Source organism: Sphaerodactylus townsendi, linkage group LG07 (genome assembly GCF_021028975.2).
Source record: "Sphaerodactylus townsendi isolate TG3544 linkage group LG07, MPM_Stown_v2.3, whole genome shotgun sequence".
Taxonomy (NCBI): Eukaryota; Metazoa; Chordata; class Lepidosauria; order Squamata; family Sphaerodactylidae; genus Sphaerodactylus; species Sphaerodactylus townsendi.
This window is the reverse complement of record NC_059431.1, coordinates 50145136-50164926: the sequence shown is the minus strand read 5'-3', so window position 1 is coordinate 50164926 and position 19791 is coordinate 50145136. Positions and strand designations below refer to the sequence as shown.

At 38.0% G+C, this 19791-nt stretch overlaps 1 protein-coding gene across 1 annotated transcript in view; it reads right to left on the bottom strand.

Annotated features, from left to right (window-relative positions):
* Positions 1-19791, bottom strand: part of PPIP5K2 (diphosphoinositol pentakisphosphate kinase 2) — a 76548-nt gene that overhangs the window by 54550 nt on the left and 2207 nt on the right. Inside the window, 7 exon segments of the mRNA XM_048504259.1 lie at positions 401-502; positions 2429-2583; positions 4698-4783; positions 7704-7794; positions 8759-8954; positions 10387-10785; positions 16941-17077. Of these exon segments, the coding sequence (XP_048360216.1) occupies positions 401-502; positions 2429-2583; positions 4698-4783; positions 7704-7794; positions 8759-8954; positions 10387-10530 (774 nt within the window). The 5' untranslated portion in view covers positions 10531-10785; positions 16941-17077.

The following is a 19791-nucleotide window of genomic DNA, read 5'->3' as shown; positions in this document are numbered from 1 at the left end:
TTTATGCTCATTCCTGAAGACACTTGCTTTGAAGTAATGTGCACTGAACTTGGGAGTTTTATTTCCAAGTAAACATGTTTTGAATTGAAATGTTAGAGTAACTGTTTTTTTAGAACAAGGGAATTGACCCCTTTATATGGCAAGAACACATCAATATAAAATGTTTAACTTCTTTTTGCATGACAGGAGCACTTGCACTACAAAAACTCAGTATAAAATAACAGTAACTCAAGGGATAAACAAAATAAAGTGTTCTTTGCTGTATTTTTTTTCCCTAAAGAAAACAGAATGTGATACCTGAACTATTTCAAATTTAATAATAGCTCTACTTCAGGCAGAGATAAATATTTCAGAACTGAGTTTTTAAGCACTTGATTGTTCTAAATATAAACTGTCATACCTTCACATCAGTGCCATCTGTAGGCATGAATTCCTCGTAAATGTATGAACCGGTTTTCCTCACACTGCTTTCAGGGGAATAAACACTGCTTCTGCTGCCAATCTGAAACACAAACCTTTCCATCAAGATAAATCCATGTTACAACAAAGCCTTCTCAAAGCCAGAAATAAATGATACTTCTTTATGCCCTACCTGAAGTATTTCAACATTTTAAAAGTAAAACACAATAAATAAAAGTATAAAACGGTCTAATTTATTGTAGTATGAGAGTAACACTTTAAGAGACAAGAAAAGAGAACATCCAAGAACCTCTTTGGGTAGATAGACTGAGTCTCATGAGCTTGAAGGACACAGAAACAAATGGAAACAGAACCACAAACACAGAAGAGCCTCCTTGCTCAACACAACATACCCAATATTCTTAAATCTCATGCCATTCTAAACATTAGACCATACTACTATTCAGTCCAGCTTTACCTAACTTGCGCAGTACAACATAATTCTGCAAAAAAAAGTATTAACATATTTATCACATTTTCCAATAAAATTAAAAAATTATCTGCTAATCAGTTCTATTGCCTGTGACATCTACATTCCCATTTCTATTCCACCCCACCCAGATCCACACACTTGTGAAATAGGAGAAATGTGTTTTCTACTAAAATAAGAGTAGAAACCAAAAGGGTTAAAGGTTTGTTCAAGAGTCCCCAACCATGAGACAATATGATAAAAAGATGTTTGTGTAGAGCTTATGGGGTGGAAAGTACCAACCACAAGATGAGAGCAAGTGATAAAGAGGAAGTGTATAGGCTAAAAACAAGTGTGTGATAACGAAACTCACACAGCTGCTTAGGCATAAACCGCAAGCAAAGTGCAGGAGGTCACGTAGAAGAAGCATGCGTGTTTAGCTAATGCAGGGGTAGGGAACCTGCGGCTCTCCAATTGGCCATGCTGATAGGGGCTGATGGGAATTGTAGTTCCTGAACATCTGGAGAGCCGCAGGTTCCCTACCCCTGAGCTAATGAATATTAACTTTTACACCCCAGCTTGAATAAGGGGAGTCAATAATGGACATACAGGAGAAATTTGGAAGGGGAAAACATATCAAGCAATATGTAAATAGGAAAGCTGTAACTCTAAGTACCCTTAGCCAAAGGGGGAAAGGGAGAGAGTTTGGCGAAACCAGGAGAAGGGAATAAACATGTTGTGGATGTGTTGTTTCGGCATAGTCTGCCCATGTAAGGACGGCTCCCCTTTCTTTGCGAATAAAGCCACTTAAAACTCTCTTGTTGGCTTGATATTTGATAAAGGAACATTGGGCACCACACACTGCCTATGGTGTGCTTCAACTGTCCACATACCTCCCACTCAAAATACTCACATGCAACTTCAGCTCTGACTTCAGGTGCAGAATATGAAGGGAATGACTAAAGCTCAATGGAAAGTGGTGCAACACTTAATTTTTTGTAAGCATTTAATAAATTTTAAATTATGATAGATTTATGCAGGGGCTCATAGCAATTGGGGCTTTAGCTGATAGTTGAGAAAAAGAGACAATGAGTGAAATAGCTTGACCAGTAAGGTATGAGTAGTAAAGGAATTATATGGAATTGGATAAACTATACAAGATAAAATGTGGGAATTAAAGAGGAAACGGAAAGATGGTCTGTATTCTTCATAAGACTAAAGTCCTCCAACTGACTTTTGACAGTCGGATGGTCATGAAACGAATACACAAATTGGACCTATGGATATATACAATGGGGCTCAACCCAGGCCACTTGGGAAGCAGTGCCTATATACAGAGTGACTGTCAAAGGACACCACAGAGCCTGTCCAATCTCAACTATCCTTCAAGGCCACTCAACAGGTTTGGCCATTATAACTAATGAATAAAAATCACTTACAACCCTACAGAACATGCTTTTCTCAAATATACAGTTCAATTACTTATTCTTTTTCTAAAATTATTTTCATTTCTATCTCAGCCAGATAAGTCCATCATTGATGATTTTAGCATATTCTCACTTTTCGAAAAAGCCTCTGACTTCCGCCTCCAGCAGATGTTGGATAATAAATATATACATTGTGGTCCTCGGCACTAACAGGCTTTTCTACAAATGGTTTTTGGAAAACTTCTCCATTAACCTCCACATGATCTTCTCCTTCAATCAAGTTACATTCTGAAAAACATTAAAAGCAGATCACAGGCTAGGCTCACAAGTAAAGAGATGTAAATATTTTGCAGGACAGATGAGAAAGAGTTATTTATACCAGCCTGTTTGGGACTTTTATACCTTCCATAGCTTTATTGCTTGGCATGGTTAAGTATTCAAAAGTGTTTTGTGGCATGATCAACTCTGGAAAAATCATAACATTAACATGGGAAACACCATCAACAAGATTTTTCATCATGATTTTTTTCTATTAAGAGATAGATGCTATGGTTTTGTGGCTCCAACATTTCTTATTTCTTACATGAAAAATCTTTACAATGGCACTTTTTTTTGCATGTCAGTGATCCACATATTTTTAGAATTCTTAGAATACTTTAGAATTTAATATATTTTAGAATTTAGAACCTCCCAAATTAAATGTGTGCTTCGTTCAACAATTCTATTTCATATACAACATAACACATTCGGATTTCATACTGGTCATCCTAATAATTTCAAGTCAACTGATTTCAATGAGTCTTACTATAAAATAGGTATGCTTAAGATAGATGAAAAACCAGTTTGAATTTTCCTCCAGATATTTTACTTTTTGTTTAAGGTTTTTCCCTTTGTGACTTCAAAATTCCTGGAATCTTAGGCCCCAGAGACACTGAAATTGAAATAAAAGGAATAGAAGGTAACAATTTCCTTACTAAAATTTATGAAGGAGAAATGTTGCAGTGTAGGCTAATCTGAGTTTTCAGAAGCTGTGCATACACTTCCAAAATGACCTACCTATCATTAGATGAAATTTCTGTGCAGACAAGCCAAAATAGCTTTTAGATTTTTTTCATAAACTTGGGAGTTTGACACTCCATTGCTTCGTATTCAAGATCTAAATTGGTGGTGCGCCATACCTAGCCCAGAAGCAATATTAATTTCCCAGCCATTTGGTGAGCAAATCTTTTTCTGAAAGTAACTGGAGCCTACCTATTCAGAAATTTCAGCTATAGAGTAAAGGTCACTGGTTTTCTACGTAGGAATGAAAAATAAGAGGCTCTTCAAACAATCAATTCAGGGTTACATAATACTGTACCTGGACTTTACCATTTCAAACAACCTGTGAAAGATTTCACATGAAAAACCAGAAAGTCAAATAGAAAAGCAGGACAGCTACCTCCACTTAATTTTCTACATACAATAATTTTTTTTCTAAATATGGCAGCACATTAAATCATGTGAAAGACAAGAACAGCCTTTCTGCACTATGAACTGTTTATACTGAAATGCCCTTTCCGCACCGCAACAGTGCGGGGGTGCGTCAGCATAAACAATGCCGACGCACGCCCCTGGGACCGTTCGCATGGACGGTCCCAGGAGGGCGGCAGGCGATGGCACAGCCTTCGCACAGGCTGCGCCATCGCCGAACGCCTACCTTGTCTCCTGGCTTCCAGCTCATCTCAGAAGCCAGGGGACACGCTACTGGTATTATGCAGGCAGCTGCCACTGTACCGCAATGCGGCAGCGTCGGTGAGTAACTCCCTCCCAGGAACACTGTTTTTAAGCGTCCCTGGATTGCGGCTGTGGTATACCGCCCGCGTAAGAAGTTACAGCCAAAGTCTCAGAAGCCCCCACTATGCCAAGATGGTAGCAGAGAAGTTAGAGATTAATGTTCAGAATAATTTAATACTTAATATAGCTGCACTCAGTTGTCACCAATCTGTGTTTGTAATGAACATGGCTATGGCTTATCACCATGCTCATGAACTCTCTTCCTCCAACCCTTGTGAGTAACAGAAGAATTCCTGGTGTCAGAAGCCTTGAATCAAACTTCAATTTGCCATGACTACTAAATGCAGACATTCTGGCAAACTGGAGTCTGCTTCTGTCTTAAATACCAAAATCCTGGTTTACAATCCTGTGAGGTAGAAATGAATCCAGGTACACACATTCGGATGTCAAATCAAACTAGAGTTTGATTCAAAACTTCTGAAACCAGAAAGTTTTCAACCATGCTTTGCATGCGGGAAGAGTCGAGAGGGAGTGCATGGGGAATAGCAAGAAACTAGATTTTTGCTCATCAAAACCAGGTTTGATATCCACATTCTGTCAATGGTTAAATCAGAGTCTTCAGTTATTACCTTGTGGGTTGTTTGGATCACGGTTTAGAACTGCATAACGAGGAAGTAAAATACCTTCGGCTTTAAGAATGCTATAAACTTCTCTCCTGAAATATAAAAATAATTCCAATACAACAAATACTGTCAATGAAATGTACACTGAAAGAACTCCTATATGAAGTTGCAATACTACCAGACAATTTTACATATTTTTTACTAACTGTCTAATCAGAGATTACCACTACAACTTACTAAAAGCACCACCACCTCCAGTATATTTTCTTAATAGCTCAAAGGACTTCCCTATTCATTATTTATATTTAGTAACTGAACGTAATTGTTACCATTAGAGGGGGTTTAAACAAAGTTGGTGCCTATGACTCGCTTGACACCTAAGGTAAACTTTGATTTCTCAGATAATGGTATTTTTAAAAATCTTATGATATTCTAGGAAGGGACCTTAGCTCTATGGCACAGTGCAGGCTCTAAATACTTACAGCCCAATCCAGGGGAAGGGGGGGGGGACAAATGCACCAGAGGATGGGCAACTTACCCAGGAGACCAGGTGCTGTCTGCATGGGGTCCAATCCACAAAATGGCTCAGTCGTCCAGGCCTGCCTGCATAATATGCCTCTGGGGGCAGAGCCAACCTTAGTCAGGCTCCAGAGTCCGGGTGGGCCCATGCACCGGCAGAGGCACTGGCAGAGGCAGAGGCACGCTAAAATTTTCATGGCATATCTTTATTCTGTCCTATGGGGGAATTTGCAGGATCTTTTTTTAAAAAAAACTTTGGATTTCCTGAACCATGTGAAAGAAAGCCTTTTGGAGGGGGTGGGGTGTCTGCTGGGCACCTATGGATTGAGATGTAAAGAACTCGAATTCAATTCTGACACCTTAAATTTAAATGAATTTCAGACGAATATCCATTTAGAGCAATTTTCATACAATGCACCAACTAGTTAAGAAGGAGACTGGTGATACACACTGCAGTAGGCTCCAAACATTACATTTAACTGTAACTCTTTAGAGGAGGGGAACATACTTCCATTATGCTATGGATGTTAGCAAAGAGAACATTAGTTTCAAACATGGACTTTACCTGTAGTACTTCAGACCTGATACAAAGTTGGGATACATGAGTATCATATATTACATTTACGAGGAACAGAGGAAGACAGAGTCTTCAACAGAGAGAAGAAGAATGGATTTATTAATCTGGGATGGCTGTAAACTATTTGTTCTTACTGATGTGATTTTTAAAAACTGTTTTTATTGTAAGTCATCTTGTGCAGGTCTGGAGATGAAGTATGCAAATATTCTAAATCTAAATAAATAAATAAACTAAATATACATACAAGCTAGAGTCTATGTGGCACAGAGTGCTTCCTTCTGAAAAATATGCCCCATTTATGCTTCAGGCATATTGCTCTTCATCTTGCTACTTTCATGCTGATAAATTTGCAGGATCACATTATTGGAAGGGAGATCAAACTGCATTCTGTTCTGCGAGCTGTGTCTTTCATGTATTTAATGCTATGCTTCATCAGTGGTTTAAACTGTATGCTATTTTCCTATGCCCATTTGTTAATTCTTGAAAGAACCACAACCCCAGGTATATATAGAAAACACATTATGTAGATTGATTTCAATCTGTGTTCCATTCTTGGCATGGCATGAAAACTGCCTTGATCATTCTGACAGAATAATTGAATGAATAAAAAGATGGAGAAGTGGGTAATGCTTGACAGTATACACCATAGTAATTTTCTGGACTGTAGTGGGATGATACTACTCAATATGATATCCTTCTGTGGGGCGCCCATGGTACTAGGAGGGACACTGGATCAGTAGCAGAGCAGAAGGTTCCAAGTTCAATCAATGGCATCTACAGTTAAAAAGATCAAGTAGCAGTGGATATGAAAGGCCTATACCAGAAACTTTTATGAGCCATGACTTGTCAATGCACACAATACTGGTCTGAATAGATGAATGGTCGGCATCAGTAAAAGGCAGCTTCATGTCAGCTGCTCAGAATGGACCTGGAAAAAACTATTTTCACCGCTATGGTCCTTCATGGAGGTTAGGGTCACATAAAATGGTGCTGAGGGAAGGAGGGGGGCTTATGTTCTGCCACCTGGACATCAACATGGAATACCAAAAATATTTTGGAATATCAAAAGATCCTATGAAATCCCTCAGGCTGTTTAATAACTAATTAACACAAGGGGAAGAAATCATCAGGAGATTTGGAATGAAGTGTCATCAGTATGCTGATCCTTAGCTCCATAGTTCTTTCACATCAAATTTCGTAAAAATGGTGGAAGAGGTAAAACAAAAAAAAATGGATGAGGGCAAACAAACTGAAACTTAGTCCAAACTCTGCTCAGTGGATGGAAGGATAGAGGTAAGATCCACCCCATGTCTGCCAGTATCTCATAATAAATCAATGGCTCTCACATTAACATAACAGATGCAACCATTTCTGTAGGTATTTAACCATATCTGAAAAACAGGTAGAAATTGACTCAGAAAAGTTAAAAGAACAATAACCCTTGTTTCCAGTCTTATACAGTTTCTGTATTCTTCAACCTTAATAAAGTCCTGTAGTGTTTCATGCTCTCTTCTCAAGCCTTCAGTAACTTTTCTCTATAGACTGCAGTGTATACATTAATGTGCACATTGATAATATATTAAAAAACCCAAAACAAAACAAGAAAACAGACAAGGTGACTGACAAATTGCTATGTTCCTTATCTTATGTTCCTATTTCTTTTACTGCTGTTACATTCCTGCATTGCCCAAAGGACAATTTAGCAGCTGTTGACATACTCAATGCAAACTTTATGGGTGTTTTTTTTATTTCTATGAATTAACCCCTTCGGGGATGGGCGGTTTAAAATCCAATATATAAAAAATAAAAATAAATAAAATAAAGTCTATCTTTTGTTTGGGCAAGATATGTTAAGAGAAGGAAAAAATAAATGTAGTTATTTACACTCAATCAGCCATTTATAAATATCTACTTACCTGTCTTGTATGCGATACTGTATATTCAAATCATTAACAACAAATGGATTCCTGAGTTTTGCATAGGCAACAGCTTTGTCCAATGGAAACCCTAAATAGAACATATTACGTAATATTAAGTTCACATCTACTACATGAAAGTAGACTCTGGTTGTGTGGGAAGGTAAAGTATATTAGAATTAGTACTTTCACATTTGACCAATGCTAGGATATGTATTTAATGTTATTCTTAATCTCTTCTGCTGTAAATAATGTCTGGTTTTCAGAATAAGTCTATTCAGTTTGCCCTCGAGTTTTTCAGCACAAAAACACAAGGATAGGGTTAAAATAACTAGACCGAACTGCTACATCCAAAGATTACTTTTGGAAAACTTTACTTACAACCTTTACCCATCATTCCAGTCAACCAAAAATTACATTATCTGTGTCAAACATTTAGTTCATCCAATTTATTGTTTAACTGAACAATATATACAAACAAATAACAGAATAGGTATAGCTCAATCCAGAGCTGAGGCAAACAAGGATGGTGCCACTTCAACACCGACCTGCCCACTCCACAGGGCTTTCCCGCAATGTGGAAAGCCTAAAAAAATGTTTTGGGGTTGTTGTTTTTTTAAAAAAGAATTGTCAACTCCCCCACAGGGGAGAATAGAGATATGCCGCAAAAACCACAATGTATCTCTGCTGGCGTATGGGGATTGAGGCTGACTAAGGTCATCCCTGCTCCCTGGAACACCCCCGGATCACTGGTGTAGCTGGAGGTAGCATGCAAACACTGGCACAAAGCCAAGCACCATGGCTGGACATCACAGGGCATTGCAGCAGCTGAGCCCTGTCAGCTTTGCCCGTCCACCAGTGTAAGTGTCCCGGAGAAGACATTTACGCTGGCAGAAGTGGGCTGCATCAGAGGGGGATCTAGCCCCCACCCCCATTCTGGATTGCACTGTCCATATATAATAAGAATCTAAATAAACAGCTTCATTTTCTGTGAGTTGGCTGCTGCACTGATGAATTTTTTGGGAACAAAATGAGGAAGTACAAAGATTAATCACCTTTAGAATGAAAAGAAATGAGACAGTCACATAAAGGCCAGTTTTCCACAAGCTCATTCAAAATCACATCCTCTTCAAATATTACTACTGTAATGTATTTAAACATGGAAACGCGTTCAAGTATTTCTTTCATTGGTTTAGAGTTGGATTTCTTTGCCATTGAACATATTCCAACCACAATCTGTCTTTCTGGTGGCTAGTCACAATAAAAACAAAAACAACAACAATGAGATTTTTCTTTTGTTTTCAATATTTTTCCAGTGCATATAAAACAAACAAAAGCAATGTTATATTACCAAATTTAAAATATCATGCCATTTTCATTCATCGTATACTAGTTTTATTACACTAAAAGGATGAAAAATACAATCTGAGATCAGTGTCCCATTTTCAATGCAACATTTAATCTAAAAAAAATTAAATGCCAAGAAAATCAATTTACATTAATATTTTCATGTGAAGGATGACAACTAAGCTGCAGGATTATGGGAATAATGCCAATATAGGCAATTTAAAGAGACAAAAGCATTTGTTGAGAGTATTTTCAAAACTGAAAACATTCAAAATAATTAGCTACGTCCTAGTTAAATCTTCTTACAATTTTTGAACATGTACATTAAAGGGCAGCAGTTCCAAATAAAGCACTTTTGGGTATGCATTAAGTCCAAAGAATTTCAGTGATTGAGGGGACAATCCACAAAAGATTGCTTTTCAGTCTCCATTTATTATATCAGTGACATTGTTAAGGGTACCCATTTCAAGTGTTGACAGAGGTGTGTGACAGTAACACTGGTCTGCATTCTAAATAATTTATGCTCAGAATATAAATATTCTGATGTATCAAGAAATAGTCTAAACAACTGAAATAAAAAAACACATTAAAATGTAATAAAATTGTACTAAGGTAGACTGAAATCAATTGCTTCAGACTGGGCTAACTCTGCATACGATTGTACTTTTAAACTTCTGGGGGTTTAATTTAATTAACATTCAAATTTTGAAAAAAACAAAACTATTGACTCACAGCATGATTAAATATTCTGGTTCAACAAGAGTTGAAACTAGGATTTTATATTAGAAATTTTCTATTTTGAATTCAATATCCTCTTTTTCATAACGACTTTACAACAAAAACTGAAACCTAGAGTTAAAAGAAATTTGTTTTATAAAGTCTTCACAACCCCAATAATAACTCCTGGACTTGCTGTTGTGGGTTTTCCATGCCTCTGAAGATAGCAGCTATAGCTAAGGGCAAAATATTATGAGCAAAAACTACCAAACCACAGTGACACAGCCTGGAAAACCCACAACAGCCAGCTGATTCTAGCTGTGAAAGCCTGTGACAACAAAATCCCTTGAAAAGATTCAAATATCCGTAAGTGCAGTATTGATTATTAAACAACTATAATTATATACATTGTACAAACTGTGTTGATCAATTTGATTGCAATCTAACAATGCCGCTGTGATGACTGACATTCAAACATATCTGGAAATTAAATATTTTGCTGAATGGGGCCACAATGGTTAGTGCCTCCCATGATTGTGTCTTCTCCTGAAACAACACTTTAGTATCTTTGATCAACTCCCAAAATCATTTCCACAAAATTATTAAATACAGTACATACAGAATCATACTCCTCATCTTCATCTTCAATATGATCATAGAAGGAATCAAAGTCTGAAGACCTGGCTTGATCCAAAAGCTCATCTCCATCTTCGCCACCCACAAAAAACCTAGGAAGTTCACTCTCTGTCAAGCTAACAGACATGATTAAAGAACCTAAAGTGATCTACGTAGAAACTGCATCCACTCAGAGAGTTGAGAGGCTGTACATAATTCCCAGTGGCAAGGGTAATAAAAATCCGTGCAGTTTCGGCTGCTTACGCAGTCACTTGTTACTGAGATAAAGTCAGCTGCCAAATGCAGTTTAATTGATATCATCTGTCCATTGTTTTCAGTTGTTACTGGAAAACAAACCCCTGCAGGTTACCGTTTCCCTGAGATACCGTGGCAATTTTCTACCCTAAAAAAAAAAAGGCAACAGTAACAGATTGAATAAGTTTGACGTATTTAATTACTGATATTTGAAATAACATGTTTAAAATGCATTCCATACTATAGAATTAAAACTATCCTACCCTATACAAAATCAAGGAAATAAAAAGTACCAAAACTAAAACTATAAGCTTTACATATGAGTCATACTATTCCATATATAGACAAATCAAGGTAGAAGAACAAGATTCACTTGGGAATACCAGGTGAAGAGGAAAATACAATGCAGAAAGTCATCATTATCTTTTACTATGACCAGGAACAAAGGGAAGAAAAAGCATTTTGTTAGTTCAAATAAAGCTGGTCCCTAGAGCTCCAAGTTTGTTTCCCATATTAGTACTACTTTAATTACGGAGCTAACAAAGCAGTTGACCAAAAAAAGTCAGTGGTGTTGATATTCCTAGAAATGTTAAGACTGGCTCTAGCCAGCAATGACACTCTAGATGGGACACAGGGAAATTTAGGGAAAATAACTTTTCAACCGTCTGTTAAATTTTAAACTTCTATCAAACCCCAATACTATCCTATGGGGGCTTGTGTAGGATTATTTAAAAAACAACAACTGGAAGGCTTGCTCATGCACAGTCCCAATGAAGATGAAAATGTGATGCGCTAAGTTTTTTGGGTTTTTTTGCTTTTGAAATTCTAGTGCTATTGCAATACTAGTTCTATTCATTTGTTCAGGTATTTGGTTATAAAACTAAAATTAGAAAATCAAAAGGCCTGCATAAAATAAATAAAAAGATAACATACAATAATACAGCACATGAATTCAAAGAAGGCTCACAGGAATTTAAAGCAGCTTACAAAAAAATCCAACATAAGAAAAACAATTTAAATAACTTAAACAAAGAAAACAAACATATTCTGGATGCTTCCCAATTCCCAAGGTTGGCTAACGTAGGCCAAGACGATGAGAAATGGGCTTAAGAGCCCATGGTGTCTGGGGTCGGCAGCTTCACACCCTATGTAAGTTTCACACACAGCCATGCCTCTGAACACCCCTACTACGCTGGTAAGGCCGGTGGCAGCACAGGGGTTTGACGTGGCACTCTGCACTGTGTCCGGGTGTCTTGGCGGGCCACAGGAACTGCCCACTGGTGGATTTGCCTCTCCAACAGGGTAAGTGCCCTGGGGAAGGCATTTCTGCTGTAGGGCTGCACTGCCTCCAAGACTCACTTCAGCACACACACACACCGGATTGGGCTGTAAGATCCAAGGGCACTTTACTTACTGAATTAATCTGTTGCTGACCTTTCTTACAGAGACTCAAGTGGATTATAAAATATAGAAAACAGTTCAATCAGACATCATAACATTCAATAAACAATGCAATGGGTTAGGATTACATAATTAGAAAACAATGCAAATGAACAAAAAAACACCTGTATGACATACCTTAAAACCTAAAATGGATTAGAGAAACAACACAGTAAAAAGGTGATACATACATGAATAGTACAATAGACTACAATCCTATCATCAATATATTTTATTTATTTATATTTTATTTATGTATTAGTTAGATTTTTATACTGCCCCATCCCCAAGGGGATGTCAACATAGTACCATCTGTGGATACTTAAATCTGCAAATTTTGGCCATGCTGAGAGAAGGGAGATTTTTCTCTAACCTTTTCCCCCAGATTTGCAGAAAAAAATTCAAAGCTCTTGGAGGGTTACAGAAATCCCTAAACATAGAGCAGTCCTGACCACCACTGTGTGAGTGTTGGGATTGAGGAACAGGAGCCTCTCCACCACCACCACCAAGATCATAGTGACAAATGCAGCCAGAATGAAACAGCTACTGCCTACTATCTCTACCACCAAGGCAGCAGGAGCCTCTTCGCACATCCCTATCAGACCTAATACTAAAGCAGTAGTACAAGAGGTGGACAAGTGGGTGAAAAGGTGCCTCTACTGCCCTTCCCCCAAGAATTTCCTGCAGGTCCTTGTGACGATGCTGCTGGGAGGTGAGGTAAGCAGGGGTAGACTGAGACATTGCTTTATGAACAAGGCTGACAGAGGATGCAGAACTGCAGGCAGGCTGGGAAAACTTCCACCACCTGTCACTGTGTGAACCAGGCAGGCAGTGCCAGCAGCCCTGCAAATGGACTGCAGAGTGTTCAACCTGCTAACTGGGTGGTCAAGCAAGTGCGGGCCGGGGGGCAGGGAAGGATGGGAAACTTTCCATGAGTCTCATGGGTTTTTAACTTGTTTTCTGCTCCTACACATGGGTGACCTTGGGCTGGCCACAGTTCTTTGAAACTCTCTCAGTTTCATAAGGTGTCTGTTGTGTTGGAAGAGAAAGGGAAAGGAGTTTGCAAGCCACCTTGAGTCCCCTTATAGGAAAGATGGGGTATAAATCTAAACTCTTCTTCTTCTTCTATTAAAGCAACCTCTTAAGTTATTCCATTATACAACAGTTTTAACCCCTTTACAAAAATGCCCTCCTGAACATTTTTGTTTTGCACATTCTGCAAAATAATAGGAGGGGGCCTCCCTGAATATCTCAGGCAGGTTGCACCACAAGGTAGGAACTACAGCACAGAATTCAAAAGAACAAGCTATACCAATCTCATCCTTTTCCAGGATGGCTCCCTAAGAAGGCTTTGCTCCCTAAGAAGACAGTTGCACTGAAGCACTGCAAGAGAGGCAGCCCTGAGGGTATGTAGGTTGAAAGCAATTAAGGACTTTGTAGGGGATAATAAGAATGTTGAACTAAACCTGGTAACTTATAGGTAAGCGATGGAGTGGCTGCAGAATGGAAATGATTTAATTTGAATTCTGGTTCTTTCCCTTGGGCTCGTGCCTCTGGGCAAACTCAGGTTTAATACTTGCAAGTAGAAGGAAAAATGAATTCAATCCAGCTATTATTCAGCTTCCCACATTATTTCCCCTCTCCCTCAATTCAGCTAAGTCCTCTCTCCTTTCTGTCTCACTCGTGCCTTCTCAGCCATTCACCTACCGACATTTTATCTGTGGTTGCAGAGAAAATCACAGATGGCTTCCATTTCTTAGTTAAAAGTGTCCCTTTTATCATTTTGGGATTTTATAACTCTCCTTTTCTGTTTTAGATTTTTCTGCAAATCTGACATTTTTCAGGTTTGTAAAAAGATCAGTCTTGTCTATTCATGGCTCCAATTATGAGATTTAACAGTCCAGAGATCTTGCTGACTTATCTATTAATATATGTAAGGGGAACCTGCAAGGACTTGGGGAGGCATATCATTTTCCCCTCCCCCACTATTTATTCTCTCCCTTTCCTGAAAGTTTCCATAACTTCTCCTTTCCCTGCTCCCTTCTTTTATTTGGGTTGTCAACCTCCAGGCAGCGGCTGAAGATCTCATAGAATCACAACAGATCTCCCTACTACAGAGACCAGCTTATCCTCAGGGTTGCCTAGTTGAACCATGGAAGTCAGATAGTATCACGTCACCCAGAGGTTCCTGTTCGAACAAACTCAAGATTAACTGACTGGCTTTTTTTATAGTATTGACAAAATGTTAATACATTTATATATTGGCAACACTCAATTAAAGTGCCTTTCTAAACTCCTGAAGGGAAAGAATAGTTTATTTTATATGTGAAATAGTTTATAATTTCTTAAAGAATATAATCTATTGAAATAACCTTTTCCTGCCATAATTCACCTGGCTGTTCCTGTATCCCAGCCACTTCCAAAACCTTCATAATATGAAATACTGGTATTAAAAAGAGGCTGTGGTGTTTATATTAACAGCATAGTAACTTTTCTAACTACCATTTCACTAAATTTGAACTTTATTAGCCCAACATCCTGACTTAATTCACCTTTGCCGCAGTGACACAAGCTGAGTTCTGGCTGTTACCACCAAAGAAGCAACAACCTATTAAATCACAATGCTCTCTATTTGCTTTCTAAAACGTGTACCCTTGTACAGGAGTTCTCTGGCTTAAAGCAGCATTGATGCAAGAGAAATGAAGTCATGAAATTGCTTTAAGCCTATTCCACTCCACAATTTTAGGATGAGTGTTTTAGCACTAGAAGCTGTTTCTATACCAGGAATTCATCAGAACAAGGGGACAAATAAATACAGTAAGGCCACAAGCCAGCAAATACAAAATATATCACAATTTCAGAGGAGGTAAACCAACTGCTGAATTGGGGTAGTTGTACAGAAGAGATTTATAGTTTATACCTAACCATGGCTATGCAAAAGACAAATCTCACTATGTTCAATAGGACTTACTCCCAGGAAAGCATGGATAAGATGAAGCCCTGGGAACTAAAAATTGACTTCTTTGTTTGGAAATTTCTATTAATATCAGGATAGCCTTAGTAATGATGCCAAGGGAAAAGTCTATGTTTTAGTATAAAAATACAAAACAGATCCACAATTCAATCTGAACAGTAATGGCAAAAGCATATAAATACATACAGCTAGAGTTGTTTTTACTGCTATTTGCCAAGAAACATGCTTGCAAACTTGAGATCTATTTATCCTTGTAGTTTAAAATATTATTTTAAATACACATCTACTACACTTCTTTGTTCCTAATAAACTCTTCGATGTCTAACTGTGCAATACTTCTTCCTACCACCTTTCAAGTCTTTCATTGTAAAAATCTGATCTGGCAGCATACAATATGATGTCAACAAAGCTCCATAGGTAATATTTATTATGTCACTGACAAAGCCTAGCCAATGGAGTGAAGGACTACAAGGTAATGTTTAAAGGTGATATATAATAGTGACAGTTCTTTTAAAAAAACTATACTTACCACTTATTATAATGGACCCTAGAGATTTCAGAATTTCTTCGCATTACAATGTATTTAAATGCCACATTATACTTCTAGTACTTATTTACACAGAAATATTTCAAAGCTTGTTTCTTTATTTTTAATTACTACTACAGTTATTGCTAAATACAATTCACACACATTTTGTCCATAAAAGAAGTTGTAGCCTATCATTTATAGAAACACATGAACAAAAATTGTGTATTGTGAAGGGGATAATTACAAATATTGTAAATTGAAATGCCTCATGATTCCCTCCTCCAAACAATAAACCTTAAGAGAATTGCTTTTTCTATGTGTGATCAGTCAATGTATTAACTTTCAGCATATGTAGCTCTGACTACAAAAAGAACAGGACTCTAGCAGATTCTAAAATTTACTGCATGTTTTGTTCTGCTCTTACTGCATTGTATTCTACTTTTGCAATTCTGTTTTCTGCATTGTTTATAATGTGTCAAGTCTGGGGTTTTTTTCAAACTTTGCAATCTTAGACCTAATGCATTGTTCATTTTATGTCTTATGCTGTCTGATTACATTGTTTTATATCCCATAATCCACCCTGACTTAGTGAGAAAGACGAGTTGTAAATAAAACAAATAAATACTGGCACAAAGACAAAAGCACAGTCATGTAAAACATCTCGCACCAAGAATATGCATACTAGAGAGGGATATAATTTGTTACTCAGGGCTGATTCACATGATTTTAGAGGAAAAGAGGTGTGTCCGATACCAAGTGAGCTCAGTCTATGAACATGTTAAAGTGGTCCTGTGACATCACAACAACTGTTCTCGTAAATATTAACTACTGCAAAAACGGGAAATATAAAATATTGGAATAAAGATATCTGGCAACTGAACAACAGCTTGAAGCTTTAGAGTGGGAGAAAGAAAGAAAAAATATGAATAACTAAAATAAATCAGTCTTGAAACAAAAAAAATGACATGAAGAATGATTAATGGAAAGTTGATATTGTTGAGAGCATGGTGCGGATGCTGTCAGAAAGGAGAAACACTAAGCAGTAAGGAGGCTGGATATTTAAATGTTATTTCATAACAAGATAATTTTAAGACGGGCTGTTGTGGATTTTCTGGGCTGTAGAAAATCTGTGACATGCCTCAGAAGATGTCAGTCATAGATGTGAGAAAAGCATTAGGAACAAAAGCTACCAGATCACAGCCACACAGCCTCGAAAACCCACAACAGTCAGTTGATTCCAGTCATGTAAACCAATACATTTTTTGAAGATCTCCTTAAATTATTTCATCTAAATTATACTAATTTAGACATCAGAAAAAAGGTTGATTACACAGCTGAACATGTCATATAATTTTCTTACCAAGAGTTAAAGAGAGAAGGTGAACTCTGTAGGAACAAAAAACCATAACAAAGCATATTTGCTAATTTCCTGATAAATATAGATGGAGTGATCTTCAGTACTTCCAGCTAGAGCTGGGCAGTAGCCATCTTCACGTCCTAGAATGAAAGAAGCAATTACTCATTAAAACAAGTTTATTTTATGACCAATGAAAAGATGGCACAACTACAAAATAAGAGGGAAAATTGCTCTGGAAAACTTAGTAAGAACTTAGGTGGCCTAATTTTTGTTAATTTTCCTATACACACTACTTTGGAAGTGCTATTAGAAGTGTTCCAAATAAACATGTATGGAAATGGACTGTAAAATGTATTATGCAGAGAAACTGAAAATCAGTTATAAGAACTGAAACTTAAAAACACCCATCTGTATTAACTAACTATAGTGAAGTGCTTAAAGAGCTGGACTAAGCCTGGAGAGACTCATGCTCAAATTCCTATTCACTATGAAATTTACTCAGCAACGTTGGGGAAATTATTCTCTCCCAGTGTAACAGTAGGTTTACTGTGAGGATAAAAGTGAGAAGGCCAAAATCACAATTGAGACAGAATAATAGAAACAGAGTTGGAAGGGTCATCTAGTCAAACCACTTTCACAATGCAAGAAATTCACAACTGCCTCTCCCGACCCATGTCTGGAGAAAAAAAAGCATAAAATGTAATAATACTCATATTTTGTTTAGTGATAAAACCAGCAGTGACAACTATCATGTCAAGGTTTAGTTTAAAAATCACTAGACTTGGTAATTTGGTAAACCCAATAAAAAACCACAGAGGAATACATGTGGGGCCAAAAAAACTGAATAACATTTGGCTTTTTAAACCCCCCCCCCCCCTGGCCATTTCCCAAGCCCATAAGGATTTGGGAGCCAGATTTGGGGGGGGGGGGAGGAAGAGTGATCTTGCATGGAGAATCTGTTCCCCAGCAATGCTTACCAAGCCCTCCAGGATTCTGAAAGAACTGGAGGGAAGGAACAGCCAGATCCTCCATGGCATGATAAGTAAAATAAGTGGGGCATGGAGATCTGCCCCCAGCCGATGCTTTCCAAGCCCTGGTGGGGGCAGTTCTCCCCCCTGGGTCCCAAGCTTGGGGGGGGGGAGAGAACTGAAGAATTTTGAGTTTTTAACCCAAATGTTTTCAGTAATAGCTGAACAAAGTCAATGGATAACAGCTTTATTTGGCTTTACCAAAATATTTTGGGTTAAAAAACCCAAATGTAAAATTTACCAATAATTTTTTATCAATGCTCATGCCTAATATGCACAGAACTGAAGGTTCTGGGGTCCAAACTTTATTAATTTTCAAAGCATACCCTTATTTCAAATGGAACATTTGGACAGAAATATTAAATATTATGTAAAACAGAGTGAAATTCAGCACAACCCATGTATGTTTTCTCAGATGTAAGTCCTATTTGATTTAAATTAAATTTATTTTCAAATTATTCCATCTAAAATATGTCATCTAAAATATCTTCCTTTCTGCCTCAAAATCCATTTCAAAACCATTTCATACCTAAACATTTCTATGAAGAAGAATTTAGAATAAAATATTTACACTGAGGTTTCATCAATGACTAGGAAAACAGCTACCTAATCTACCAAAGATGGGAATAATTAAGCACTAAGGGGAGCAGCCCTGAGCTGATCCATTACCTCTCCCTTTCTGCAGGTAATTTAAAAGTCTAGGTATGGCCACAATCCAAGCATCAAAGCAGTCTTAGCTTTGTCTCTTAACTTGTGGCCTTCTGTGTCATGGCAACAGAACCATTACCAGCTTGGGATATCTACCAGCTCTTGCCTCACTCTTTTATGTAGTTTTAGGTAAATGCGAGCTCTTTTATTTATTTATTTTTATTTATTTTATTAAATTTATAGGCCGCCTCATTCCTGAAGGGCTCGAGGCGGCTCACAACATGACTGTTTCCAGAACAGTAAATCAATATAACATAAAATCTAACTCATTAAAATTCAGCAGCAATTAAAACAATAAATACAGTTTAAACAACAAAGGTTGTGTGGTATGTGGTATGCCTATATTTCCTTAAAGGCAGATCACTGATAGGAAAGTGTTTAAATTTCAGGAACAACAATTTCAAGCACCCATTATGAAAAGATTTCTTGACGTCTGGACATCCCTGTTGTTAGAGAGAGCAAAGGCTTGGGCAGTCAGTCGCCCCTCAGCTCCATGATGACAACACCGCAACTTGGAGCTGCTGTGGAGGTGCGCTGGCATCCAATTGGATGACAGCATGGGAGGAAGGCCGGACTCTCCTAGCGGTGGAGTCATTAGTCAGCTTCCACCCTGGGTTTGAAGGCAGCTATGCCATGACTCGGCGCTTGGGCTTACACAAGCAAAATGCACTAATTGTTACATTAGTGTCCCAAAAGCAAATTTATATCAATTTTCCATCATTCTTTTCTTTACATTATTTATAGTCTGCCCTTTCAACAAAGTAATCCTAGGGAGTGGAGATTGTACAGCCAGTGTGAACCACCCGCTGGCGTCATTGCCAGTCCAGACAGCTAAATGGCACCTATGCCATTGAGAGCGGCACTAATGTTAATAGTAGGGGACTCTTCAGTGCCCAGGCATGAATACTGCTGCTATGCCACCACTCCTTGGTCACATGAGCCCGTTCTGGTGCTGATGGTTCCAGGTGCATTCCCAAGAAACCTGCATGAGTTCTAGGGGCATTCCCAAGGTGGAGTCAACTTTAGTTGGCTTACTGAGGGCTTTCAGCACAGGAACAACTCCTTTTGCTGCTATCAACTTAAACCTGCAAAAATGCAGGCACGGCCCATTGACTTAC